The sequence below is a fragment of the Heloderma suspectum genome, chromosome 1 (genome assembly GCF_057233095.1).
Source record: "Heloderma suspectum isolate Gila_16-S chromosome 1, 16-S_ref, whole genome shotgun sequence".
NCBI lineage: Eukaryota > Metazoa > Chordata > Lepidosauria > Squamata > Helodermatidae > Heloderma > Heloderma suspectum.
Window position 1 is genome coordinate 182,681,686 of NC_139458.1, and position 23,781 is coordinate 182,705,466.

The 23,781-nt window shown below is 44.3% G+C and overlaps 1 protein-coding gene across 1 annotated transcript in view; it reads right to left on the reverse strand.

Annotated features, from left to right (window-relative positions):
• The window catches only part of SLC38A11 (solute carrier family 38 member 11), an 87,340-nt gene that overhangs the window by 12,477 nt on the left and 51,082 nt on the right, over nt 1-23,781 (reverse strand). The window contains 6 exon segments of the mRNA XM_084804692.1: nt 7,906-7,985; nt 11,080-11,186; nt 13,128-13,193; nt 14,555-14,689; nt 16,536-16,613; nt 18,585-18,658. Of these exon segments, the coding sequence (XP_084660818.1) occupies nt 7,906-7,985; nt 11,080-11,186; nt 13,128-13,193; nt 14,555-14,689; nt 16,536-16,613; nt 18,585-18,658 (540 nt within the window).

Here is a 23,781-nt window from a genome sequence, read left to right on the forward strand (position 1 = left end):
ATCAGTTTTTAGAAATACTGCACTTGCTGGGCTGAAGAAGCTGCAATTATCTGTCCAGCTATTCATGCACAAGCATGTTTATTTGGATGCACAGAGTTCAGTGGTGCTTGGCCCTGGGAAAATGTGCATAGAATTGTAGTGTTAACTTCCTAGTAACTATGCTTAGGATGTCAGCTTAAGAGCATGCAACTGGATATAGGGTATCAGTCAGATATGGGGTATAGGTATCAATCAGACGGGGCAGCTAGGCTCCATGGCTGCACAGTGCTGACTGCAGAAAAGAACATTGTGGGGGTTATGGAACTGGCAAAGTGCACTTCAAGGGAAGAGAGCTTTGCTCCACATATTGGTTTTCCAAGTGAGAAACTATGGTTTATTTCACAACAACAATAAAAATGTGATTTATATTCCACCTTTTCTTGCAAGGAGCCCATGGTGGCTAACAACCCCTATAAAACAGTACAACATATAAGCACCTTTCCTAACTCGAAAATTACAAACATAATAAAATACAATAAAGCCATCACTAAAACAGATAAAACTTACCTATACCCCAGAAGCCTGTACAAATAAATACACTGGTGCCTGAATGACAACAGTGTAGGGGACTGCTGACTCTCAACTGGGAGTTTCATAGCCAGGGTGCTACTACCAAGAAGGCTCTGCAATGTGGGGTAGCCCCAGAGGCCACATTCCTCAAGGGCACCGGAAGCAGAGCCTTCCTGGCTGATCTTAAATCCCCAGTTGGTGAGTCTTGGGAAAGGCAGTCCTTCATTCATGTTTCCATCCTAATTTATAGAAGTTCTATTGATATGATGCAAAGAACATCTAATGCTTATACTTAGGATTGCTTAGGCAATATTGACTGATGATAATACATAAAAACACTTCAAGTATGTGAAAAGTGCCTTTCCTTCAAGGAGTGATAGGGATCCAGCAATGCGTGGGGGGTGGGTACAGAGGCTGTTCCAGGAGGTGTGTAGCAACCACCTAGCTGCAAACCCTGCATGATCTGGTCTGTCAGTCTGATTTCCACATAGCCTGGGTGGGTGAGGCTCTGACTGACTCCAGCTACAAAGGCCGCTCCTACAGCTGAAAGGGCCTAGAGACTATCAGAGTTTAGGGGCTGGTGCTGGGGACACTTAGTCTTGGATAAGATGCGGGGGTTTTGCTGCTATTTGGATTATGTATTTGTTGTTAGCCCCTGGTATGAATTATTAGTGGGTTGTTCAATTTTGGTGTAAATTTATTAATATTTCTATGATAGCTTAAACGTTGTCATCTTGCCATTGTTAGTGAACCATCTTGAAATGTTTTATTTTTATTGTGTAAACTGCTTCTGATGTTGTGAGCCGTTTGAGCATGGTGAAGGGAGGGGCCTGTGCCCCACACTCCGGCACTGCCAATGTAGCTGCAGTGTTATGTTGCAATCTACTTTTTAAAGCTGAGAAGAGGAAGGGTTAGAGCAGGGGTAGGCAACCTATGGTCCTCCAGATGATTTGCCCTACAACTCCCATCAGGCCTAGCCAGCATAGCCAATGGCAAAAAAGTGATGGGAGTTCTAGGCCAAAGCATCTTGCCCTCCCTTAGGTTAGAGCCATGGGTCTCTGGAGTATCAGGGGTGGGGAGGGCAACTAACAGAACGTCTCAAATCAGGTTCTGTGAGCAGGGAATGCTCCAGAGCCGCTCATCCTTGCTCATGGAGACTCACGTGTGAAGCGACACATAGCCGTCTTCTCCTGTGGTACCCGGCTTGTGTCTGCAAAGGACTTTCATGAACTCTTAAGACAGCTGGGGAAAGGAATATAATGGAAATGTGGGTGAGAGAAAAGAGGTTCTCAGGGTGAAGCACCTACAAAACAATGAAAAATGTTTAAACAGAACTGAAACAAACAGGGCTTTTTTTCACATCCTTCCCCCAACTTATTTTGTCATTTTTAAACACCGTTGTGAATGTTTGGCTCCAGGATGGGCAACTGCGGAAGATCCAGGGGCCATTTCCCCCGCCCCCCGCCGCAGGATGCACTGAGGGTAGAGAAATGTCTTAAAATTGCCAGTTTGGTGCTCCGTAGCAGCTAAAAAAATGCTAAAATGAACAGATATCACTTGGAAATTGTGACGGCTGAAAATGGCCCATCGCCTCACATCACTAATTGTAATGCATTTGGGTGCTGATGTGAATATTTGCTCCAACTGTAATTCGAGGTCCTGTCGCAGTATTCCTGCAGTTCAGGATCACTGCCACAAGAGGTCTGCTTTTGCATCTGTTCAGCCGTTGCCAGACTGCTGCTCCCTGGGTGTGTTGGGATGCAAGTCCCATCAGCTCCAGCCAGCATGGCCCACCCATGCTGGCTGGGGTTGATGGGACTTGTAGTCCATCATACCTGGAGGGTGCTGGGCTGCCTTAGGCTCTCATTACCAAAACTTCACGTTCAGAAGTAAATAGAGGGAATCCGTCTACAGATATGTTGTAAATATCTAATGGAAAGTAAATCGCCACCATCGAAAGCATGATATGCACATATGGGAGAGAACTGCCTGTTCAGCCAGTGCACTACTGATTTCACCACAGTAATCCTCATAACTGTCACAAAAGAACGCCACTGTTGAGCTTGAAATTCTGAACATTTCACTCTGGCAGTGAGTGCCGAAGAAGGAAGAAAGCACAGACGCTCCTCCCCCATGGCGATATTCTGAGCCTCTGGAGAAGCAAGCATCTCTTTCCTCTTCAGACGTTGCACTAGAAGCACAAAAAATGCAGGCGCACCCCTTCCACATTTCCAGATTCTCTGTAAGGTCCAAAGCCACTCTGATTCATCCCTTTGAGCCTCCACTTCTGTTGTAATGTCCTGTGGGGTGGGGGGAGGTCCTCGCCTCTTACTTGCAGTCTGCTTCAGGAACGAGATTGTGAGTGGGCGAGATCCATGAATCACCACTTTGCTATGGAAATTTAGAAGCGTTTGTGCAATGTGACCTCCTATACTTCCAACATCTGCCTCCTCCTTCCCCCCCTCCCCCAAATGTTGGTTTCAGAAATCATTCCAGTTACATAGAGAAAGAGTTGAGAGCATAGCATCTACTCCCTTCAGATACCAAAAAGACTGGTGGGAATTTCTTGTGCAGGCAAGCTGGAAAGGAAGCTTCTTGCTGGGCAATGCCAAAGGGGAGAAAAATAAGGCAATGGTGGAATGGGGGCAGGGGGAGCCACGAGTGACCTGCTACAGGCACAAGATGGTTCCCAGCCATTTCTGCCTCCTCGTATCACCATGGTATCCTTTTCTCTGAGAATATTAGTTTACAGTTTCATTACTCAAACCATGGAACTGCTTTATACACTGTTCATAAAACTATCTCACTGTTCTGAAGATTAAATAACCGTCACCTGCTTCCACTGTGTACATTAAAAACAAGCTAGTTGGGATACAGGGTTTACTCTAGTGTATTAGCCAACTGGCAATTTTGATGGTGTCCAGAGTTTATTACTTATTTGGGAATAATTATCCCTAGAGATATATCTTAAATGATTAAATTAAATTTAAATAAGTTGATTATCAATATTTCACGAGAGAGATAAATGGGCATCTTTAAAGTTGAATTTATAGGATAAGGTTAATACACTTAAGATGAATACTGTACCTTGAATTGTTTATGTTATATGTGGGATCCCCTTACTTATACCCGGCAAATCTTTCCAAAAATTTAATGCTTTGTTTCGTAAATTCTTTTGGGGATCTTTTCCACAAAGAATATCTTTGAAAAGGATGCAACTTCCAATTAAAGGTGGGTTTGGCTTTCCAGATCTTGCTACATATCATCGGGCTTATCAGCTGGCCTGTACTAGATTTTGGTCTTTTCCATTTAGATTTGATTTTCCACCTTGGTCAGTTTTGGAATCTTCCTGTCTGGAGCCTCTCTCCAAATGGATGGCATTAGGCTCTTGGCGTATTAAGGAGGATAGAGCTCCTCCCACAATTTATTTATTTATTTGTTTATTATTAAATTTATTAATCGCCCATCTGGCTGGTCACCCAGCCACTCTGGGCGATGTACAACGTACAATAAAACAGTTGAAAACAATAAAATTCTACAATAAAAACATTTTCTAAAATACCCTAACCCACCCCAAATGCCTGCCTGAACAACCACGTTTTTAATGCATGACGGAAGCTCATTAAAGATCTTGGCAGTTAGAGATGTGTGGTGTATCATGTCACGCCAACTGCAGTTTGACCCATTTTCCCATGCCAAATTGACTTTATAGGGAAATCCAGATCTAACAATAGGGAAGAAAATGTTTCTGTGGCGGACCTAGACAGATAAAATGATCTTTACCCTGGATCAGTTATTGAGTGCTGATGATGAGTTTTTGTTATTTTCAACTTTGTAAGATAAATGTGATTTGCCTGCTACAGCTGAATGGCAGTATTTGAAATTGAAACTTTTGTAAGTATCTTGATTCAGTCCTGCTGCTTTTACTGCCCCAGAGTCTCCTTTGCTACTGGAAACACTTATTGAAGCTGACCAGGTATATCGACCCACAATTCGTGTTTATAAATACTTATAATCAGTGAATAAATATGATACATGGGGTATCTGCCCCTCTTCAATTTTTTTTTTTTAAATAAAAACTTTTGACTAGCCAGGCCACAATGGCAGCCATTACGTGAGAAGCCTCATCCTCTTTGGGAGCCATTTTGTGGTGGTGCCCACACCAGTTTCTCAAATTCCCAAATGTGCTCACAGGTCCAAAAAGGTTGGGGACCCCTGGCTCTGGAGACTACAAAAAGCCAGAGTGTACCTATATGACAGGGCCACAGAACCCCCTGCCTGCCTGGGGTCCCAGATGGCTACGCAACCCCCTCCACTGCCAATCATTTGGTGGTTTTCTCGCTTTTGCAGTTTATTTCCCCCATTCTCAAAGTTTGAAATGCCTTTCCCAAGGCTTAGTTACTGGCAGTAGGAGCTTTAAGCTAAAATATGCTGGTATTTTTGCCCTGCCCCTTTTGCCTTTATTCCTATCTACCACTGGAACGTGGCCCTCAGGAGCGTCCCTGAAACTGAATGGGCTGAAACCCTTGGGCTGAAAGAGATTCAACACTCCTCCTATATGAGGTCAGCTCCCACAGGCCTCCTCATGTGAGGATAAAGATCTCAGGATTTCCAGTCTCTAGAACTCAGGTCACGAGTACCAGAAATCCGAAGCACTGACTACCTCTTCATCAGTCAGTCTGGAAAAGGGAAGAGGATTATGGGAAAGGGCACCAGAGCAAACAGATCAGTTTAGGATCACCCCAAACTCCAGAAGGGTCTGGAACCAATTTTTAAAGGATCTGGGAGGGAAGGCCCATAAAATGCAGGGCTGAAACTGTTTGGAGATTAAGATTTTTCATTTATATTGCTGCAACCTCAGTTTGTCATAAAATAAAAAGGGTTTGTCTGAATAGGAAATATTATAAAAGGTTTCAAAATGGTCATATATACCTATTTTAATGGACTAAAAATCAACTACAACTACCAGCATCCCCAGCCAGCAGGCCATGATGGTTGGGGATAATGGGAGCTGTTGTCCAACGCACCTGGAGGTCGTCAGGCCAAGAGAGACCAATTTAGATTGTCTAGGCTTAGCAGGCAAAAATAAAAAGTTGCTGGATACTAAATATGTGTCCATAATGGAATAATAATTGATTTTGTTATCGTAAGAGCTATTACTGAGATGCCACACTGAACAGAAACATACTTTAGACTGTAGCAACAAAGCTGTTATCCATAGCTACTATGGGTATCTTTTTGATGGTATATGTAGTGATCACGCTTTCAGATACGCAAGCAGCACTTTTGCACAGCAGAAACAGTTGCTTCCCAGAATGAAACTAAAGAAAGGTTTGGGGGAGAAGGGGGTAGGGAAGCTTCCTGTCAGACAAGAGAACTAAATGGTCATTTGGATTCCTGCTGCAACAATGAGTTGGACTCAAATTTAGTCATACTTAAGAGGAGATCTACTGAAATCAGTGGGACTTGGGTTTGTCATGGCTAACCTGTTCCACTGATTTTAATGGATCTCCTCTTAAATCTAGATTCCACCCAATATCTTCATAGTTAAAAAGGGTTTGTTTCACATCCAAATAATTATTAATATACACAATTAATGAAGGTTAACGTGGAAATTAATGACATTTATAAATACATGTGCTGGCTCAGATGTACTAGCAAACCATAGTTTGGTGCTACATGAGCAAGCTTTCAAGAAGCCTCGGTGCCCCATGTTTCCAGCCCACTCCTCTCCTTCCTTCCGTTGCACATGGCAGTTCCCTCCCTCCTTTCCAGGTATGAAGCAAACCATAGCTTGCTTTGTCATCAAAACTAGCAACCTGTGGTTTGCGTCTGCCTTGGCAACCAGAATTTGATCTTGGTTTCCAATCTTGGTTTGTTGAACAAATACTAACCATAGTTTGCCAGTTTGAAGAAGCAGAATGAAGGGACATTCAAGCAGCACCAAAGCGTGGCTTGGCATTGCATCTGAATAAGCTTCCTTTTAAGAATGAAGTAGGATAGGACTACTGCTCACAAGGCTTTCTATACATTTAACCACCAAAACACTGTGCCTCCTATGCCCAGCCCGGATAAGCAATCCAGAAGGATACCATGATCAATGGTATCAAAAGCCACTGAGAGGTCCAGGAGAACCAACAGGATTGCATTCCTCCGGTCCATTCTCCAGCATAACTCATCTACTAAGGAAGCAGTGCAGAACCTCAAGCCCTCATGGGGTCCCACTCTGGCCCTCATGGAGGCCCCCAGATGGCGACACCCCCTTCCCCCATCTCCACTCCCCTTCCCCTGGCTCTGCCCCCTTCCCAATCATCTTGTTGCTTCCCAGCTTCTGTGCAGCCCCCCGACCTTGACTTCTAAAAAGTTGAAATGAATCTCCTTAGTTACTGGCAGTACGAGCTTTACACTAAATTATGCTAGAATCCTGGCCCTGCCCTGCTGCCTTCAGCCCCGTCTGCTACTGAAAGTCAGCCCCCAACAGCTTCTCCGAAATGGAACTTGGCCCTCAGGCTGCAAGAGGTTCAACACCCCTAGACTAAGGCCACCAAGGCTGCTTCTGACCAGAATCAGGTCGGAAGCCCGACTGGAATGGATCCAAATAATCAGCAGCATGCAAAGGAGTTTTAAAAAAAGATGGGAAAGGGGCTTTAAAAGATACTCCTTGCATGAGCCGGAGGTTCACCATCTTGTGGTGTGTGGGGAGGACTGGAAGGACTTAGCAATGGAGTTAACAGTCTATTTCCAACCTGTGTTAGTTTTGCCTGGGTTCATTCATACGTCCCTCCCATTCTCTTTCTGCACTAATCTGTGTGTCATTTTTCTAGGAAATCCTCATGAAAACTTGCATCGAAAGATGTAGTTTAGAATGAATTTTCTCTGAAAATGTGCATTTCTAAATAGGCATTTTGATACAGCTTTTGGAGCTGAGAACTGTACTGTAACGTTCGGAGAAGTGTGAAATCCGATGGACTTCCATTCCCAGCCACATGCTGGTCTGGGAGCTGCAGCTCAGGTCAGTCTGGATCCAAATTCATGAAGATCTGATTTCTCAAGAGTACTTAGAAGGGCGTTGTGAGAGTTAAAGGCAGTTTCAGAGAGACCGCTGTTTGTGGTGAATACCACTCATTCCACTTTCCCCTCTGGCTAACAGGTTTGTAGGGTTTTGTACTGTTTTAAAAACCTCCAAAACCTGTTTGACCATAAACTGGGATAAGAGCAACATGTATGTACACCATGAAAAGCGAGAGCTCTCTCAAATCCCATTTAGCTTTCTTAGAAAACACAGTCAGCCTCCACCTATAAACTTTGTGAATTTCGCAGAGTTTTGGGAAGAACAGAAAAGACAGGATTACTTACATCTGTGCGCTAAATGCAATTGCCCTTATAATCCTAACAATCAGGATGACAACCGTTAAAATGACAGAGATAAACGATAACTGTGGGTAACAATAAAAACATCTGATTTTACCAGCTAGTGATCAAAACTTTCAGAATTTACAAAAGCATAATCTTGTTTTTCAAACAGGAGAGAGACAGGGAATCCACGGCTGAGAGTAACGCAGAGTAGTTATAGCTGACATTTTAATATTGAAAACATATAGGGTTGTGTCCGATATTACTCTGACTGAAGTCCCATTCATTTCAATGGGTCTGCTCTAAGTATTGCTAAGATGGCATACAACCCAAAGGAAGGAACGAAGGAAGGAAGGCAAAGCAGAGAACGTTAACATGCTGAAAAGTCACACACATTTTTAAACGGTGATGTATTTGTTTATTTGTGTTGGCTGCAACTCTGAGCCCCATTGCAGTTAACAGACTTCAGCAGGGCTAAGAACAGGGCAACATGCTCAGCCACAGTCCTGCTCAAGGTTATGTATGCGAAGTCCCACTAAATGCAACGACGTGCTCTGGTTTTCAGGGACATGGGCGTATTATTTACTTTCTGAAGATTCACATTGCTCCTTCCCACTAAAAAGTGTCCAAGGAGGCGCACAAAGCCAATTCCAAACCATCAGAACACACATGACTGCGAACAACAAAATACACCAACGTTTAAATGTGGCCAATTTACAAAATGGCCACTGAAAAATCAGAGAACTGTGAATGCAGCAAACAGCTTCCTAGAACCATTAACACCCCCCCCCCCTTCACAGGCACACTTCAGCCAACTGGTGTTTCTCCTGCCATTTCTAAGAAAGGCGTGATGGGTGGGGAGAGAGAGCTCTCTGGAAAGGAGATTCCAAAGTCTGGCAACCATTCCAGAGAAGGCAGCATCCTGTGGGCGCAGCACCTGAATGCGGATGGATTTTCACAGGGCTGTATAGCAAAGGTGCAGAACCCCAGGTCTGGGGACCACATCTGGCCCTCCAGGAATAATCTGGCCTTCTGGGGTCCCCTTCCCCTTCCCCCACTCCTTTCTCCAACCACCACTCGTTTGGTGGTTTCCCAGCTTTTGTGCAGTTTTCTCCAGTCTAAATGGTTGAAATTCCTCTCCTAAGGTTGAGTTACTGGCAGGAAGAGCTTTCAGCTACAACATGCTGGTGCTTGGGGATTTTAGCCATGCCCCTTTTGCCTTCAGCCTCACCCACTACTGGAATGTAGCCCCTGAGTGCTTCTCCAAAACAATATTCAGGACTGCAGTTTTATACAGCCTTTCCACCACAGCCACCTATTTCCCTCCCGAAAAGCCAGAAGATCATGGGATACAGCGTGGGGAGGGCCCTGCAGAGTCGGGTGGCCACCCCTTAGGTAAGCGGAAGTGCCTTCTACTCATGGAAAGGCACCTTTGGATCCCAACCTGTGTGCTCTTTTACTTGACTAGCTTTTCCATGTCATCACCTGTCTGGCTCTTTGAACGCTCTGCAGCATAGTTCAGAACTGGGTGCCAGGCTCCCAGTATCGTGAGTCCTTCTCCCTGAGCTTGGCCAATGGCACCCATTAGCACTGGTATCTAGTGCTTCAGAAAAGCCCCAATTCTATACAGCTGCGCTATTCGAGGGCCTTTAGGGAGGATTCAGGAATGTGTGTTGAGGGTGCAGGGCTACCTGCTGGAGAGTCCCTCCTAACTCTAGTGAAACGCTGCCCTAGAAATACCTTGCAGTCTTGGCAATCAGAGCTTCCTAAGGCAAGTGAGGAAGGTATACATATCTCCATCCCATATGTCTTGCAATAGGCTGCCATTTTGGCTCTTGGGGCGTGTGCCTCTGCTTTCATTGCAGCTCTTAAAGCAGGAGATAAAGACTTGGCAGACAGTTGTACCAGACATGGCATAGCATGCCAGATAGACCATGCAGCAGAAAAACAGAGACATATTCACAGAAAAAGTTGCAGAGAAAACAAGAGAGTTGTGTGTTCAGCGTCCTTTTCTGTACTTGCAAGACCAACCCTGAACATGGAAGAACTATTTGCACCGTATGAGAAATGCTGCTGCTTGGTGTCAAATGAAGAGATGACCACCTCTAATAGCCAGGAATGCTCCTCAATGGACTCTGATGACTAGAGGATGCTTTCTTAAATGAGCACTGGTGGCTGGTGGCTACTAGCTACTGGGATACCCAATATGCTTTGGTAAGGCTGCAAAAACACAGCTGTAAAGCAACCGCTGAAGATGCCTTAAATTTTTTAAGTGGCTGAGGATGGGGCTGCTGTTTGTTTTTGATGGATGAGAATAGCATTGCTGGTCTAGGTGTGCTTGCCTGCTTCTCCATGTTCAATGCTCCTGTGCACGAATTACCTGCAGAAAGATGTGATGACATTACATACAAGTAAATCATGGCATTCTCATGCCAGCCAGTCATGGCTTTCCGATATGAGTTAAATTTTAATTGTAGGCCTGTCACACATTTATTTTATTATTTATTGCATTTATATCCCTCCTTTCTTTCATCATTAAACATACACGGGGTTCCTAAGCATTTTCCCATACAGGCCCTGACCAGACACAGACCTACTTTGCTTCAGCAGGATGGCTGCATCTTGTGGCTTTAGACCAGGGGTGTTGAACCTCAAGCCTGTGGGCCAAATCCAGACTGCCTGGGTTCCCAATCCTACCCTCCGGGGTTCTTCAGATGGCTACAATCCCAAGTGCTACTCCATTCCTCCACCCACAAACCACTTAATGGTTTCCAGGCTTTTGCATGGTTCCTTTTCCTCATTCTAAAAGGACGAAATGCCTCTCCTAAGTCTTGGTTACTAGCAGAAAGAGCTTCAAGGTAAAATATGCTGGTATTTTTAGCCCCACCCCTTTTGCCTTTGGCCCCGCCCACCACTGCAATGCGGCCCCCGAGAGCTTCTCTGAAACAGAATTTGGCCCTCAGGCTGAAAAAGGGTCTTTACCCCTGCTTTAGACCATGACAAACTACAATGGATATTGCATTAATTCCTACACAGAAGTTTTAGCACACTTGAAATACCTAACAGATCTGTTCAAGTTTTGACCCTCCATGTGTACATTAAACCTCTGATCTGAATATTATCTAAAGTTATTGATTTTTAGTCAATATCTAGATGTTCATTTCTATAATGATTTACCTTCCACAATTTTGATATATTTCAATAAAGAGAAAGAGGAAGGGTGAAAACAATGGTAACTCAGAGAATAATGACATGGCGACCAATAAATAAATTATCTTGATCAACTGTTTAAAAAGAGAGACAATTAAGGTGCATATTTCTATAAGAAATGAACATTCGATTGCTCATTCAACATCAAACTTTTTTTTTTTTTTTTTTTACCACATTGAGTGTCCAAAACTATGTTCATGAAATCAGGAAGGCTTGGGAAGAGGGAAGATTAGGGAAGAAGGAAAATCTATAAAGAGGGCTAATAATATTCATCACAAAAGCACCACAAAATAAGGGCAAGGAAAAATTATGCTAAGGGTGAAATCCAAGTGCATCTGTCTGCCAATGGAATGGTAATGATTTACCCTCCCCCCTGCAGTCCCCCATACCTCCAAATCTGCTTAGGTGGGTATGCCTAAGCAGATCTTGGGGGCATGCAGCAGGGAGGGGAGGATGGGAAAATTTTTCACAAGGAGAAGTCTGCTCACACAACACTGGCTGTCACCCTTAGAATTTACATTACTCAAATTTATAAAAATAAAAAATATATATTTTATAAAAGTAAAAAATGTTTTTAAGTATTCACTTTTTGATTGTGGGTTTTTTTTCTTAAAAAGCCAAGAGACCTCTTATAAATTACAATTAGCTACAAAGAATATTAAATGTGGAGGCATAACCAAGCACAGAGTTCACGACACAAGCCTTGAATTTTTTTTAAAAAATGTAATACATGAAGCAGACTATCTCATACCAAGAATATTCCAATGGTGTACAGCATATACTGCGTAAGTAATGCAAGTAACGTATGCGCATGTTTTGCATAAATGTGCTCCATTTTCATGCTTTATTGTGAATGTTTTAGTATTTATAAAATTTTGATTTTTGAGCAATCACCAGTCTGTGGAGGGCAGGAGCAAAATCCAGTTGGATGATGGGCAACGAGTCATGTATGGCTGGAAGAAAGTGACTGCAAGAGCACATGCTTTGTATGCAGGAAGTCCCAGGTTCGATCCCCAGCTTCTCCAGATAGGGTAAGGAAAGAATCCTGCCTGAAACCCTTGAGAGCTGCTGCCAGTCAGTGCTGACAATACTGGGCTAGATGGACCAATATCTCGGTATAAGGCAGCTTCCTATGTTCCTATATTCCACACATTTAGTCTTGCAGGGATCCAAAGTTCCATCCCAGCTAAAAAGCAGAGCCTTCTGCAGATACCTTATCCCTGCATTTATAAGGACTAGGAATTTGCCTTTTAAAAATGAAACCTGACATTCTCAGGATCCTGAGGAAATGGGTCAGATTATGTATCAGCTACTAACATCTGAGCCCCAGGCTCTGAGAATACCAAAGAATATGTGCTCTCTGCATAAAATAAGCTATTGACAGGTGTGTTGCCCCAACCGTGGGCATTGAACTATTAGGTTAGAAGTGCCAAGATAGTGGTAAATCAGACTCAAACGTTTGCTTACAAGGAGACTTTACTGAGTAACTTACAGCACACAGGCATACCCAATGGTTGGATCAGACAGCTTCTCTGAACCCCGAGCCACTGGGTACAACGGGTCTTATACTCTATAGGTTAGCAATAAGCAGCGTTTCAGCAGCACGCGCCCCTAGCGTTCATTCTCAGCATCAACTAACAGCACTTGGTTCTCAAGCATAGCCACTGGCAGCTTTAAGGTAAACAAACTCTGCTTCTCAGGCTAATCAGAGATAGACTCTCCTCATTAGCAAGGAATGCACCAAGAAGGCTGTTATCGGCCTTTTGACTCATCTGCACATGTTCGGAGGCTAACTAGCATGGGAATTGCACCAATAATGAACTTAAGCAAGCATTATGGATCTCTAGGCCCCTCTAGCACTATAAATGACTTGGCTACGTTCCTTGGGCCAATACAACAGGTGTTATAGCTCTTTAAATAAATGATGCATAGAGAAGTATTTTGACCAACTTTCCTAATAAGTTATACAGTAAGTTAACAGGAAGAATGAAAACAAAACATTAAGATAGACTTACCTCGAGGAATTCTTTGGAAAACTTTTGTCAAAGTATCTCCTGTTATAATGTTGTAGCTAATCATGGCTTAAAAAAAAAAAAGGAGGTACATTATTAATAATGCTTTTAAAAGGTAAACTAAGATTAAACATAGTCTAATACAGGGCGAAATCCAGAGATGGCTGCCTGCCAGTGGAATATACATCATTGGCAGAATGGATCCTGCCCTGCAGCCCCTGAGCATTCCCAAAACCTGCTCTGGAGGAACGGGGGGCACTTCAGAGCAGATTTGGGAGGCGGATGAGAGAGGAGAAGTGTCATTGCACAACACTGGATTTCACCCAAGCAAAATGTTATCAGTAGCAAAAAGTGCCTTCTCTGAGCATGCAACTTCTTTCATGTTAATTACTTTTCGGATGCAATCTTATGCACGTTTCATTTAGAGTAAACTCCACTGAACTTGGTGGGACCAAAATCCAAATACTCTCAGACTCTTAGAAGTGGTCTCCTTCATGCCCTCTTGCACCCAGCAGCTCTTTAGAATCTGAGGTGTCACTTTCTGATTTTCATAAGTGGAACTAGAAACTAGAAACTATTTTAATGTTTATGATTTTGATATTTACTTTAACTATGGAAAAATAAAAGGATCCAAGCAGTCAGTTGATCAATGCTGTTAGATTCTGTGGTTAAGACAGTTAGTTCAGAACAGTAAAAATGCTTTTAAGGTTTCAGCTATCTTCTACCAAAATAATGAACATTCGAAGTTCTAAAAATAAATCCTAAGAGTTCAGCCTTGCATGTTGACGTTCATCATTAAACAACAAAATCAACTATATTTCAAGACTAGCAGTTCCCATAGATAGATAGATAGATAGATAGATAGATAGTCACTAAAACTAACAAACAAAAAGCAAGGAGAGCTGTGTTAATCCATAATAATAATAAAAAAATCACAATCCACACTTGGGCAATACCCAACCAAAATGTCACAGTGTTCAAGATTTGAAGTTCTCCAGGTCTTTTCAGGGGGGTCCAGGCAACCCCTCCATTTGTTCAAAAGAAATGTGACGGGACCACACAGGCTAGCCTCACCCCTGCCACTGATGTGTCCAGTGCCTACACCCACTCACCATCTGAACTTTTAGAGTGCATCAAAAGGGGCTCGAGACATGTACTGATGTACGCGCACAGAGCTCCTCCACACAAGGGGGGAGGACAACCTATCGGGCCCCACAATTCCACTCACATTTCAATGTACGTGCACGTGTGGGGTTGTCTGAATCACCCTTTCATCAGAGTGAACATTAAGCAAAGTGGGGGATGGAAAAAAAGTCAGAAAAAACTAGCTTGATATAGCCACAAAGTCTAAAGGAATTTTAGCTTCCAATTTTCTTCTTTTATATACTACAACAGGTATTGCAAATTATGCACTTGCAATGTGACCTTACCAATAAGGGGATATAAAAACTGGAGGGCTGAGATAATTAGGTGCCCTACGAAGCCATATGCTTTATTGACCAGTGCTTGATAGCTGTTGGTTCCAGATACGTTCCCTCCTTTAATCAACAGGATAATAGAATAATATGTCGTGGAGTGAAAAATATACATATAATAAATTCTAATAAAAACAATCTCTTCGGGATCAGGTTTTCTGACACTATTTGAATGATTCAAATACAGCAGGCAGAGAGACCAGAGTGGATAAAGACTGCAAATATGGAATAAAGCTGGTGGTGGGGAGATCTTATAGAAACCCTGTGGAAAGCTAAATCATCATATCCACAGTCTCCATTAGAAGTGAAGAATTCCACTGCGATTCTGTCCTATTGCTGACCTATTTATTCTGTAAGTTTATTCTGACTATTCTGACCTATTTAATAGGACTATTCTGTCCTATTGCTGACCTATTTATTCTGTAAATTTATTCTGACTATTCTGACCTATTTATTCTGTAAGATGACCTATTTATTCTGTAAGTCAGAAAAGGGTAGCTCTGCTTGATCCATCATATGGCCAAACCAGTGGGGTCATTCTCTCCAGTCACATCTGCCTTGCAGGCTGCACTGCTGGTGTTGACTGGCATTCCCATACACGGTGAGCGACGTTGTACCCTCCAGATGTGCTGGCCTACAACTCCTGTAATCCTCAAGCCCTGGCCATGTTGGCTGGGGCTTCTGGAAGCTGGAGTCCAAAACATCTGGAGGCCACCCAGTTGCCTCTCCATCCATATCTAGTCACCTTCTCTTTCCAGTGTTCCGCATTAAGAGGGCAGCTGTTGTGTCCATCTACGTTGCGTGACTTGGGAGCAAGCGGGCTCTCCTGGACTGTGGTAGTGCAGCTAGAACACTGGGTTGGAATGTGGGCATGGACACCTTCCTCAGACATACCTACCACTCACCAGGATTTAATACAGCCTACCCCAACCAGGTGCTCTCCAAATGCATAGCCAATGGGACTTGTAGCCCAACACATCTGGAGGACATCTGGTTGGGGAAGTCTGCTTTAATCCAATTATTTTAAAAGTCTGCATGCCTCAAATATATCATTGACATGAACAAGTTACAGCACTGCATATTACTTATTTTATTACATTTCAATTAAGAACATAAGAAGAGCCATGTTGGATCAGACCAAGGGTCCACCTAATCCAGCATTCCGTTCACACAGTGGCCAACCAGCTGTCAACCGGGAACCCACAAGCAAGACATGAGTGCAACAGCACCCTCCCCAGCAACTGGTGTACATAGGCTCACTGCCTCTGGTACTGGAGGTAGCACATAGCTATCAAGACTAGTAGCCATTGATAGCCTTTTCCTCCAGGAATTTGGAGGTTCCAACCCTTCCTTCAAAGAACTCAGGGCAGCATGCAATGTTCCTCACCTCCCACCATCCCACCCACCCATTTTATCCTCACAACAACCCTGTGAGGTAGCTGAGGCTGAGAGTGATGGATTGGCCCAAGGTCACCTACTGAGCTTCACGGCCAAGCGGGGATCTGAACCTGCATCTGCCCCGGTCCTAGCCCGAAACTCTCAAACCACACTGGCTCTCGCATATTATGGGAATGTTAGATGCGTCAGTAAATTTGTAAAGTTCCATATGGCTTTAAATTCTTGTGCACAGTGGTTAAAAAGGGAATGCTAAGTCCCCAATTTTGCATTGCGAATGTGCTCATTTCCAATTATAACTGGCAAACACTGAAACTAAGTGATTTGCAAAAAATCTACTTTTCCTGGTGTCCTAATCATGAATAGGAAAGAACATCTAGCATGGCACAATGCTCTACTTTTCCTAATCATCTAGTAAGATTAGTATAAATGAAGACATTTTACATATTCCAGTCATCTTAATTCATGGATTTGTCTACAGATTGTTGAAAATCTTAACACGTTTATTCCTTGATGACAGCGATAGCTTTTATAGCAATACCTGTGATATACGCAACAATATCCAACAATAGCAGTATTCTTAACGGAAAGCCAGCTTGCTTCAAAGAATAAGGCAGACCTATGGGCACAAAGCAAGCGAACAATTTGACTGGAACTTTATTATGTATTACATTTCTATACCACCCAATAGCTGAAGCTCTCTGGGCAGTACACAACAATTAAAACCATAAAGTACAACACAATAAAATACAATATTTAAAAGTTTAAAACTGCAGTATAAAATAAAAATAATAACCACACAGAACCTAGCCATAGTGAAAAGATTTAAAATACAGTAACAGATTTAAAACATAAACTGAAAAGCTAAAATGCCTGGTGCTGAAAAGAGCACAATGTAGGCAAGCCTTTCTGGGAAGCTCATTCCACAACCAGGGGGCCACAACAGAAAAAGCCCTCTTCTTAGTAGCCACCCAGCTCATTTCCTTTGGTGGGGGCTCCTGGAGAAAGACCAGTGAAGATGATCTTAGGCTCTGGGCTGGTGTATATGGGAGGAGACAATCTTTCAGGTAACCTGGCCCCAAGCCATTTAGGCTTTGGATGTTAATATCAGCACTTTGAATTGGGCCCGGAAATCGACTGGCAGCCAGTGTGGATAGAAAAGAACTGGCATAATATGATCATCTTGGCCATTTCCGATTAACAATCTTGCTGCCCTATTTTGGACCAGCTGAAGTTTATGGACTATTTTCAAAGGCAAGCCCACGTATAACACATTGCAGTAATCCAGACGAGAGGTTATTGGAGCAAGACCAAGGATAACAGTAGCTAGGCTATGTCTGTCCAGATAAGGACATAGCTGGTATATCTGCCTAAGCTGATAAAAGGTGCTTTGTGCCACCAAGTCCATCTGTGCTTCTAGTGACAATGCTGGGTCCATGAGCACTCTCAAACTATGAACCTGATCCTTTAAGGGGAGTACAACCTCCTCCAGAACAGGCTGAACATCACTTAACTGGGCAGACAAACCATCCACTAACAGTACCTCCATCTTGTCTGGATTGAGCCTCAGTTTATTGACCCTCATCCAGTCCATTAGGACACCCAGACACTGGTTCAGAAAACCCACTGCCTCTCCTGGGTTTGATGAAAAGGAGAGAAAGAGCTGGGTGTCATCTGCATATTGGTGACCCCTCAGTCCACATCTCCAGATAACCTCCCCCAATAGTTTCATGGAGATGTTGAGCAGCATGTGGGATAAAACAGAACCTTGTGGCACCCCATGGCATAGCTGTCAAGGGACAGACCAATAATCCCCCAGCACCACCTCCTGGAATTGCTCATTTGAACAATACACTTATTTATTTAACAGATTTATATACTGCTTACCATATTCAAAAAATATCTCTAAGATTGGCCATCCTTTACAAAAGAGCTGGAAACTGGTTTCAGGTGGAAGACTGGCTGACCCCTCCACCCCAGCCCTCCATGGGTCAGATGACATCAGAGGATGTGGATACATCCTATCATGTCACTTGGTCGCCAGGCAACGCGCCCATTGGGGAAGGCCCACATGCACCGAAGCCACCCAAGCTGAAGCAAGTGCCAGCCAAGTGTGCAGAACTTAGCGTGCCAATCTCCTGGAGCATAGCACGAGGGAACCCCCTTGTTATCTCTGATCACAGAACAGAGATAAGAGAGATAACCTCTCCTTGCCTCCTCCCCAAGCCCTTGTTAGCCTTCAGGCCAAAGGGCATGGCTTGGGAAGTGAGCAGAGCTTGGGGAGGGGAGTGGGCAGAGCCCACAGAGGGAAGCCTAACCTCCATGGGCCAGATGACTCTGACTCTGTGAGCCAGAGGTTCCTCATTCCTGCTTTATAAGATGCATATGAGCAGATGGTGGCTAGCGATGGCTCATCCTTGGTAACTGTGACTAACTAAGCAATTTTTCTTATAAATAACCTATGAGGGTCTCTGGCCCTGATAGGCAATAATCCATACTATTATAATAAAATTACTACAAGTAACTATGAATGAATGCTAATTACAATCCCAACAAAAGAATAAACTCAATTGAGAGTAGATGCGCTTACCTATCATTCCAGATTCTATAATAGAGTTGATAACATTAAAAGTAGCCAAAGACAGTTGGACAGTGGGGGTTGGACTCGATGGGGGGGTTGGACTCGATGGGGGGGTTGGACTCGATGGCCTTGTAGGCCCCTTCCAACCCTGCTATTCTATGATTCTATGACAGGTTGCTAGATCCTTGTTTATTCCTCAGTTTACAAACCAGGGTCATCCTTTCATCCATTTCATCATATTTCAATAAAGTAATGTTGATGTTAGACAAAACTGTATTCACTAAAAAGAGAGAGAAATCTAAGTTTCCCATTCTTAAAATTTAGCAAGCTGAAATATGACATTTCAGTTTAGGAAAGGTTTTTCTTCTTCTCCTGAAACAGATAAATCCTGAGTTAAAGACTGAGTTTCATGGAAAATCTTGGCTGTTGAGACAGTGTGAACCTAAATAATAACTAGAATCAGAAAGACTGGTACATTTAAGTGTTGTGCAAATGTAGGCATAACTATAATAACTACTTTTCAAGATACTTTACGGTTGCAATCCTAAACACACTTACTATGCACTAAGCGCAATGAATACAGTTGGACTTACTTCTACATAAACATGCATAGGATTACACTGTAAGTCCTGACAGCAACCCACAATGTCTGAATAACAAAATGTTCGGGGAAAAAAGGTAGAGCAGAACCTCCATCATCTGAAGTTTAGTTATCTGAACCATCTTATTATCATCAAAATGCTCCGTCCCTGACCCAATGCAAATTGTATCAAGGTACTACATTGATTATAATGTATTACATATATAAATAATGCTTGTGCTTATGGGTATTTCGAGACAGAGAGCTCCTAGAGCTACCAGTCAAAAAGCGTATCGACCCTATTTTGACTTTTCCTCCTCAACAGACTTTTTCTGGTAAGAAAAGGGACTGAAGAAATAGTGGGGAAATAAGGAAGGGTTACAAATGGATGATGGCATCTGTGCCCCTCCACTCTGTAAAAATCCATGTTTGAGGCAGGGTGACTGTACAGTAAAAGTCTCATCAGGAAGCTTCCAATATTAATGAAAGCATTTGGGATACCCTGCAGGCTATTCAGGTTATGTCCGTTTTAGCAGTCTTGGAAGCAATCAATCCAAGGCAGAGTAATGCAGTTTTCCTTTTAGATGCAAGGTGGGGGACATCATATTATTTGTGTTCATCCTTCCATGGAAGAAAAGCTGCATTCAGAGTCCTTCTCTTGGCAACAATGGTGTCATTCAGGACTATGTCCTATGTACCGTATGCAACTACTAACAACCAACATGCACCTCTTTCTCCCTACCCGAACTCCATATATTCAAATGAAAGGACAAGTCTAGCATCCTTCCAACTTTTACGCAAGCCATTTTCTTGCCAGGAAGCTGCCAGGGTCGCTTTTCCCACCCCAGCCTGGCTCCCTATCAGCCACAAGACTGAAAGCCTGTTTGTTCCCCTGCCATTCCAAATCTTTCTTGAAGCAATGTCTGGGGTGATGGCGATTCAGCTCCATGACGCCCTAGGGCCAATTCTTTGCCTCTTCTCTCCAAGTACATTCCAGCATTGTCTGTTACTGAACAGGCGCTCACACCAGCTACTCCTCCTGATAAGAGCCTTCAGTGTGGTGGCCCCCTTTCTATGGAACTCCCTGCCTCTGGAGGTCAGGCAGGCGCCAACATTGTGTTGTTTCAGGCACCTCCTAAAAACACATTTATTTCAGGAATCCTTCCTTGACTGACCAGCCACTGTTGTAGTGGTATTCTGTTTTTTTAAATAACTATTTTTATATGGTGTTTTATTATTTTATCTTTTTATCTTTTATTGTTCACCACTCCGGAATCTGTTAGGATGTGGAGTGGTATATAACTGCTGTAAATAAATAAATAATCCAGCCAGTTTCCAAATATCCGAACTAGTCCTGCTACTCTGGAGGATTTTCAACAGGATTGCAGCCTGAGAATTGCTTCCTAGTAAGTACAGTTAGGCTGGTCACTTACCTGGGAGTAATTTCCAGTGACCTCAATGGGGCTTACTTCTGAGTAGAGTCACATATAGGATTGCACATTTAGGATTACATTGTTTTGGGATACACTGAGTAGCCTTACAAAAAGCAAAGGTAACTATGTTGGCCCATGAGAAAAATGCAAAAACCTGTAACAGTTAAAACAGTTAAAATCTTTCTTCGGCCCACTCAAAGGTCACCCCAAAACGTACAAAGGCTTCGAGATCTCCGGATCTCTTAATGAGGCAAGTTGTTACGAAAAGCAGGCTATGCAGACATCCTGACTTCAACATCCAGTCAGTCCTTTTCCCCACGCTCCACCTGCTTTATCTTGCCTGCCTGATGAACAGCTCTGGACATCTCGAAAGCCTGCGCAGAAGTTCGAAAGCCCGGCCCGAGGGTGCTGCGGCGAGTTCGATGGGGAACTGCCGAGACGCTCAGGAAAGAGCAGGTCTGGAGTTCCTGAACAAAATAATGGCGCTATCCTATCCGTTTTTAGACAGGGCCAAAATCCTACAACTCCCAGCATTCCCCAGCCAGCCACGTTGGGAGCTGTAGGACTTTTTTTCCTGTCCAAACATGCATAGGCTTGAGCTCTAAATCGGGGGAGGGTTTAAAAATATTTGCTTTCCGCCCTAGAAGCCTCTTGAAAAAAGATTATAAATCAGATAAGATCAAATAAGGGCGTAATCCTATGCCTGTTTAGACAGAAAAAAAAAAGTCCTACAGCTCCTATCTATCTCCTGTCTCTGTCTAAACAGGGCTAGGATTGCGCCTTAAATTGAAATCACACCATGGGAAGGGAGCTCAGGCGAGGGCTTACCTGGTGGACAGGGCTAGGCGTGGGCAACGGGGGATGCTGGACCAGCTCCCCCCCCCGTCCTTCATGGCGGCTCTCGTCCGCTGCTCGGGTGCCGAAACTCGTCACCCGTCTCCGGGTCGCGTCTGCAAGCGCAGCCGGCGACTGGACCAAAGCAGGCAGGTGGCTGGACGCTCGGGGCGGAAGGCAGCGCGCGAACTCCCCGGGCCCCGAGAAGGGAACCCGCAGCTGGAGCCGCCGCCAAGGAAGAGGGGGAGGCTTGCAGGCGCCGCGGTGGGGTAGGAAGGGTCAAACTGCTCCCCGGAGCACGTGTTGCGCGGGCCCCGCACGCCAGAGGCTCACGTGGGCGGGGAAGCGCCTTGGCCTGCATTGAGCAGGGGGTTGGACTCGATGGCCTTGTGGGCCCCTTCCAACCCTACTATTCTATGATTCTATGGCCTCAGCCCCCGGGGCTACTTTGCTGCACGACCAGCCCCTGTCGAGGCTTGGAAGCGAGCGCGAAATCTCGGCGGCGGCGGCGGCGGCGGCGGGACTGCCGGCGATCAGCGCTGCGTGAACGCGTCGGCCCGCGGTCTTCTTTGGGGCTGGGAGTAAGAGTTCCTCCTCTTACTTGGCTTGCCAGCCTTACATGCTAGGCCGACTCCCGCCCATTGAGAGCGCTCCCCTCCTCCCCTTCACGCCCTTTAACAATAACATGCTGTATTTCTGCACATCAATGCAGCTATTCAAAGCAGAAGCGCCTTGCCAACTATATCTAATTTTCATTACATTTACATCCCCCCTTTTCCTCTCTTGCAAGGAGCCCAAGGGGGCTTACATACTCCCCTTCCTCTCCATTTTATCCTCACAATAACCCTGTGAGGTAGGTTAAGCTGAGAGTCAGCAACTGGCCCAAAATCATCCAGGGAGCTGCATGGCCACAGGGGGACTAGAACCCGGATCTCCCGAGTCCCAGTCCAACACGCTAACAGGTGTAATAGTTCAGCAAAGCCATCCCAAGAGCAAGCCTGTTATCCTCATGTTGATGGGATGGTTTCCGTTGCAGCAATTCACATCCACAAGATAAGAAGCCTTATCCTTCATGGATTTGTCTTGGCTAATGAATAAGGCTGCCACTCCTCCTAGACGTGATGGGTCTTTATTACCTGGGGCATTAGGACCAGAATGCCTCTTTATATCAATTGCTGGAGAACATGAGTGGGAGGGTGCTATAGCACTCCTGTCCTGCTTGTGGGCTTCCCACTGGGGCAGCTGCTTGGCCACTGGGTGAACAGAATGCTGGACTAGGTAGGCCTTTGGTCTAATCCAGCATGGCTTTTCTTACGTTTATATCTTGTATATGAATTATAAATATCACCACTGAGGTGTTTTTGATATTGTTGTTGTTTATTCAGTCAATCGCTTCCGACTCTTCGTGACTTCATGGACCAGCCCACGCCAGAGCTTCCTGTCGGCCGTCGCCACCCCCAGCTCCCCCAAGGTCGAGTCCGTCACCTCCAGAATATCATCCATCCATCTTGCCCTTGGTCGGCCCCTTTTCCTTTTGCCGTCCACTTTCCCTAGCATCAGCATCTTCTCCAGGGTATCCCGTCTTCTCATTATGTGGCCAGAGTACTTCAGTTTTGCCTTTAATATAATTCCCTCAAGTGAGCAGTCTGGCTTTATTTCCTGGAGTATGGACTGGTTTGATCTTCTTGCAGTCCAAGGCACTCTCAGAATTTTCCTCCAGCACCACAGTTCAAAAGCATCTATCTTCCTTCGCTCAGCCTTCTTTATGGCCCAGCTCTCGCAGCCATAGGTTACTACAGGGAATACCATTGCTTGAACTATGCAGACCTTTGTTGTCAGTGTGATGTCTCTGCTCTTAACTATTTTATCAAGGTTTGTCATTGCTGTCCTCCCAAGAAGTAAAGAAGTAAACGTCTTCTGATTTCCTGGCTGCAGTCAGCGTCTGCAGTAATCTTTGCGCCTAGAAAGACAAAGTCTGTCACTGCCTCCACGTTTCCCCCCTCTATTTGCCAGTTATCAATCAAGCTGGTTGCCATAATCTTGGTTTTTTTGAGGTTTAACTGCAACCCAGCTTTTGCACTTTCTTCTTTCACCTTCGTCATGAGGTTCCTCAGCTCCTCCTCGCTTTCAGCCATCAAAGTGGTATCATCTGCATATCGGAGATTGTTAATGTTTCTTCCAGCGATTTTAACTCCAGCCTTGGCTTCATCAAGCCCAGCACATCGCGTGATGTGTTCTGCGTAAAGGTTGAATAGGTAGGGTGAGAGTATACAACCCTGCCGTACTCCTTTCCCAATCTTAAACCAGTCCGTTGTTCCGTGGTCTGTTCTTACCGTTGCTACTTGGTCATTACACAGAT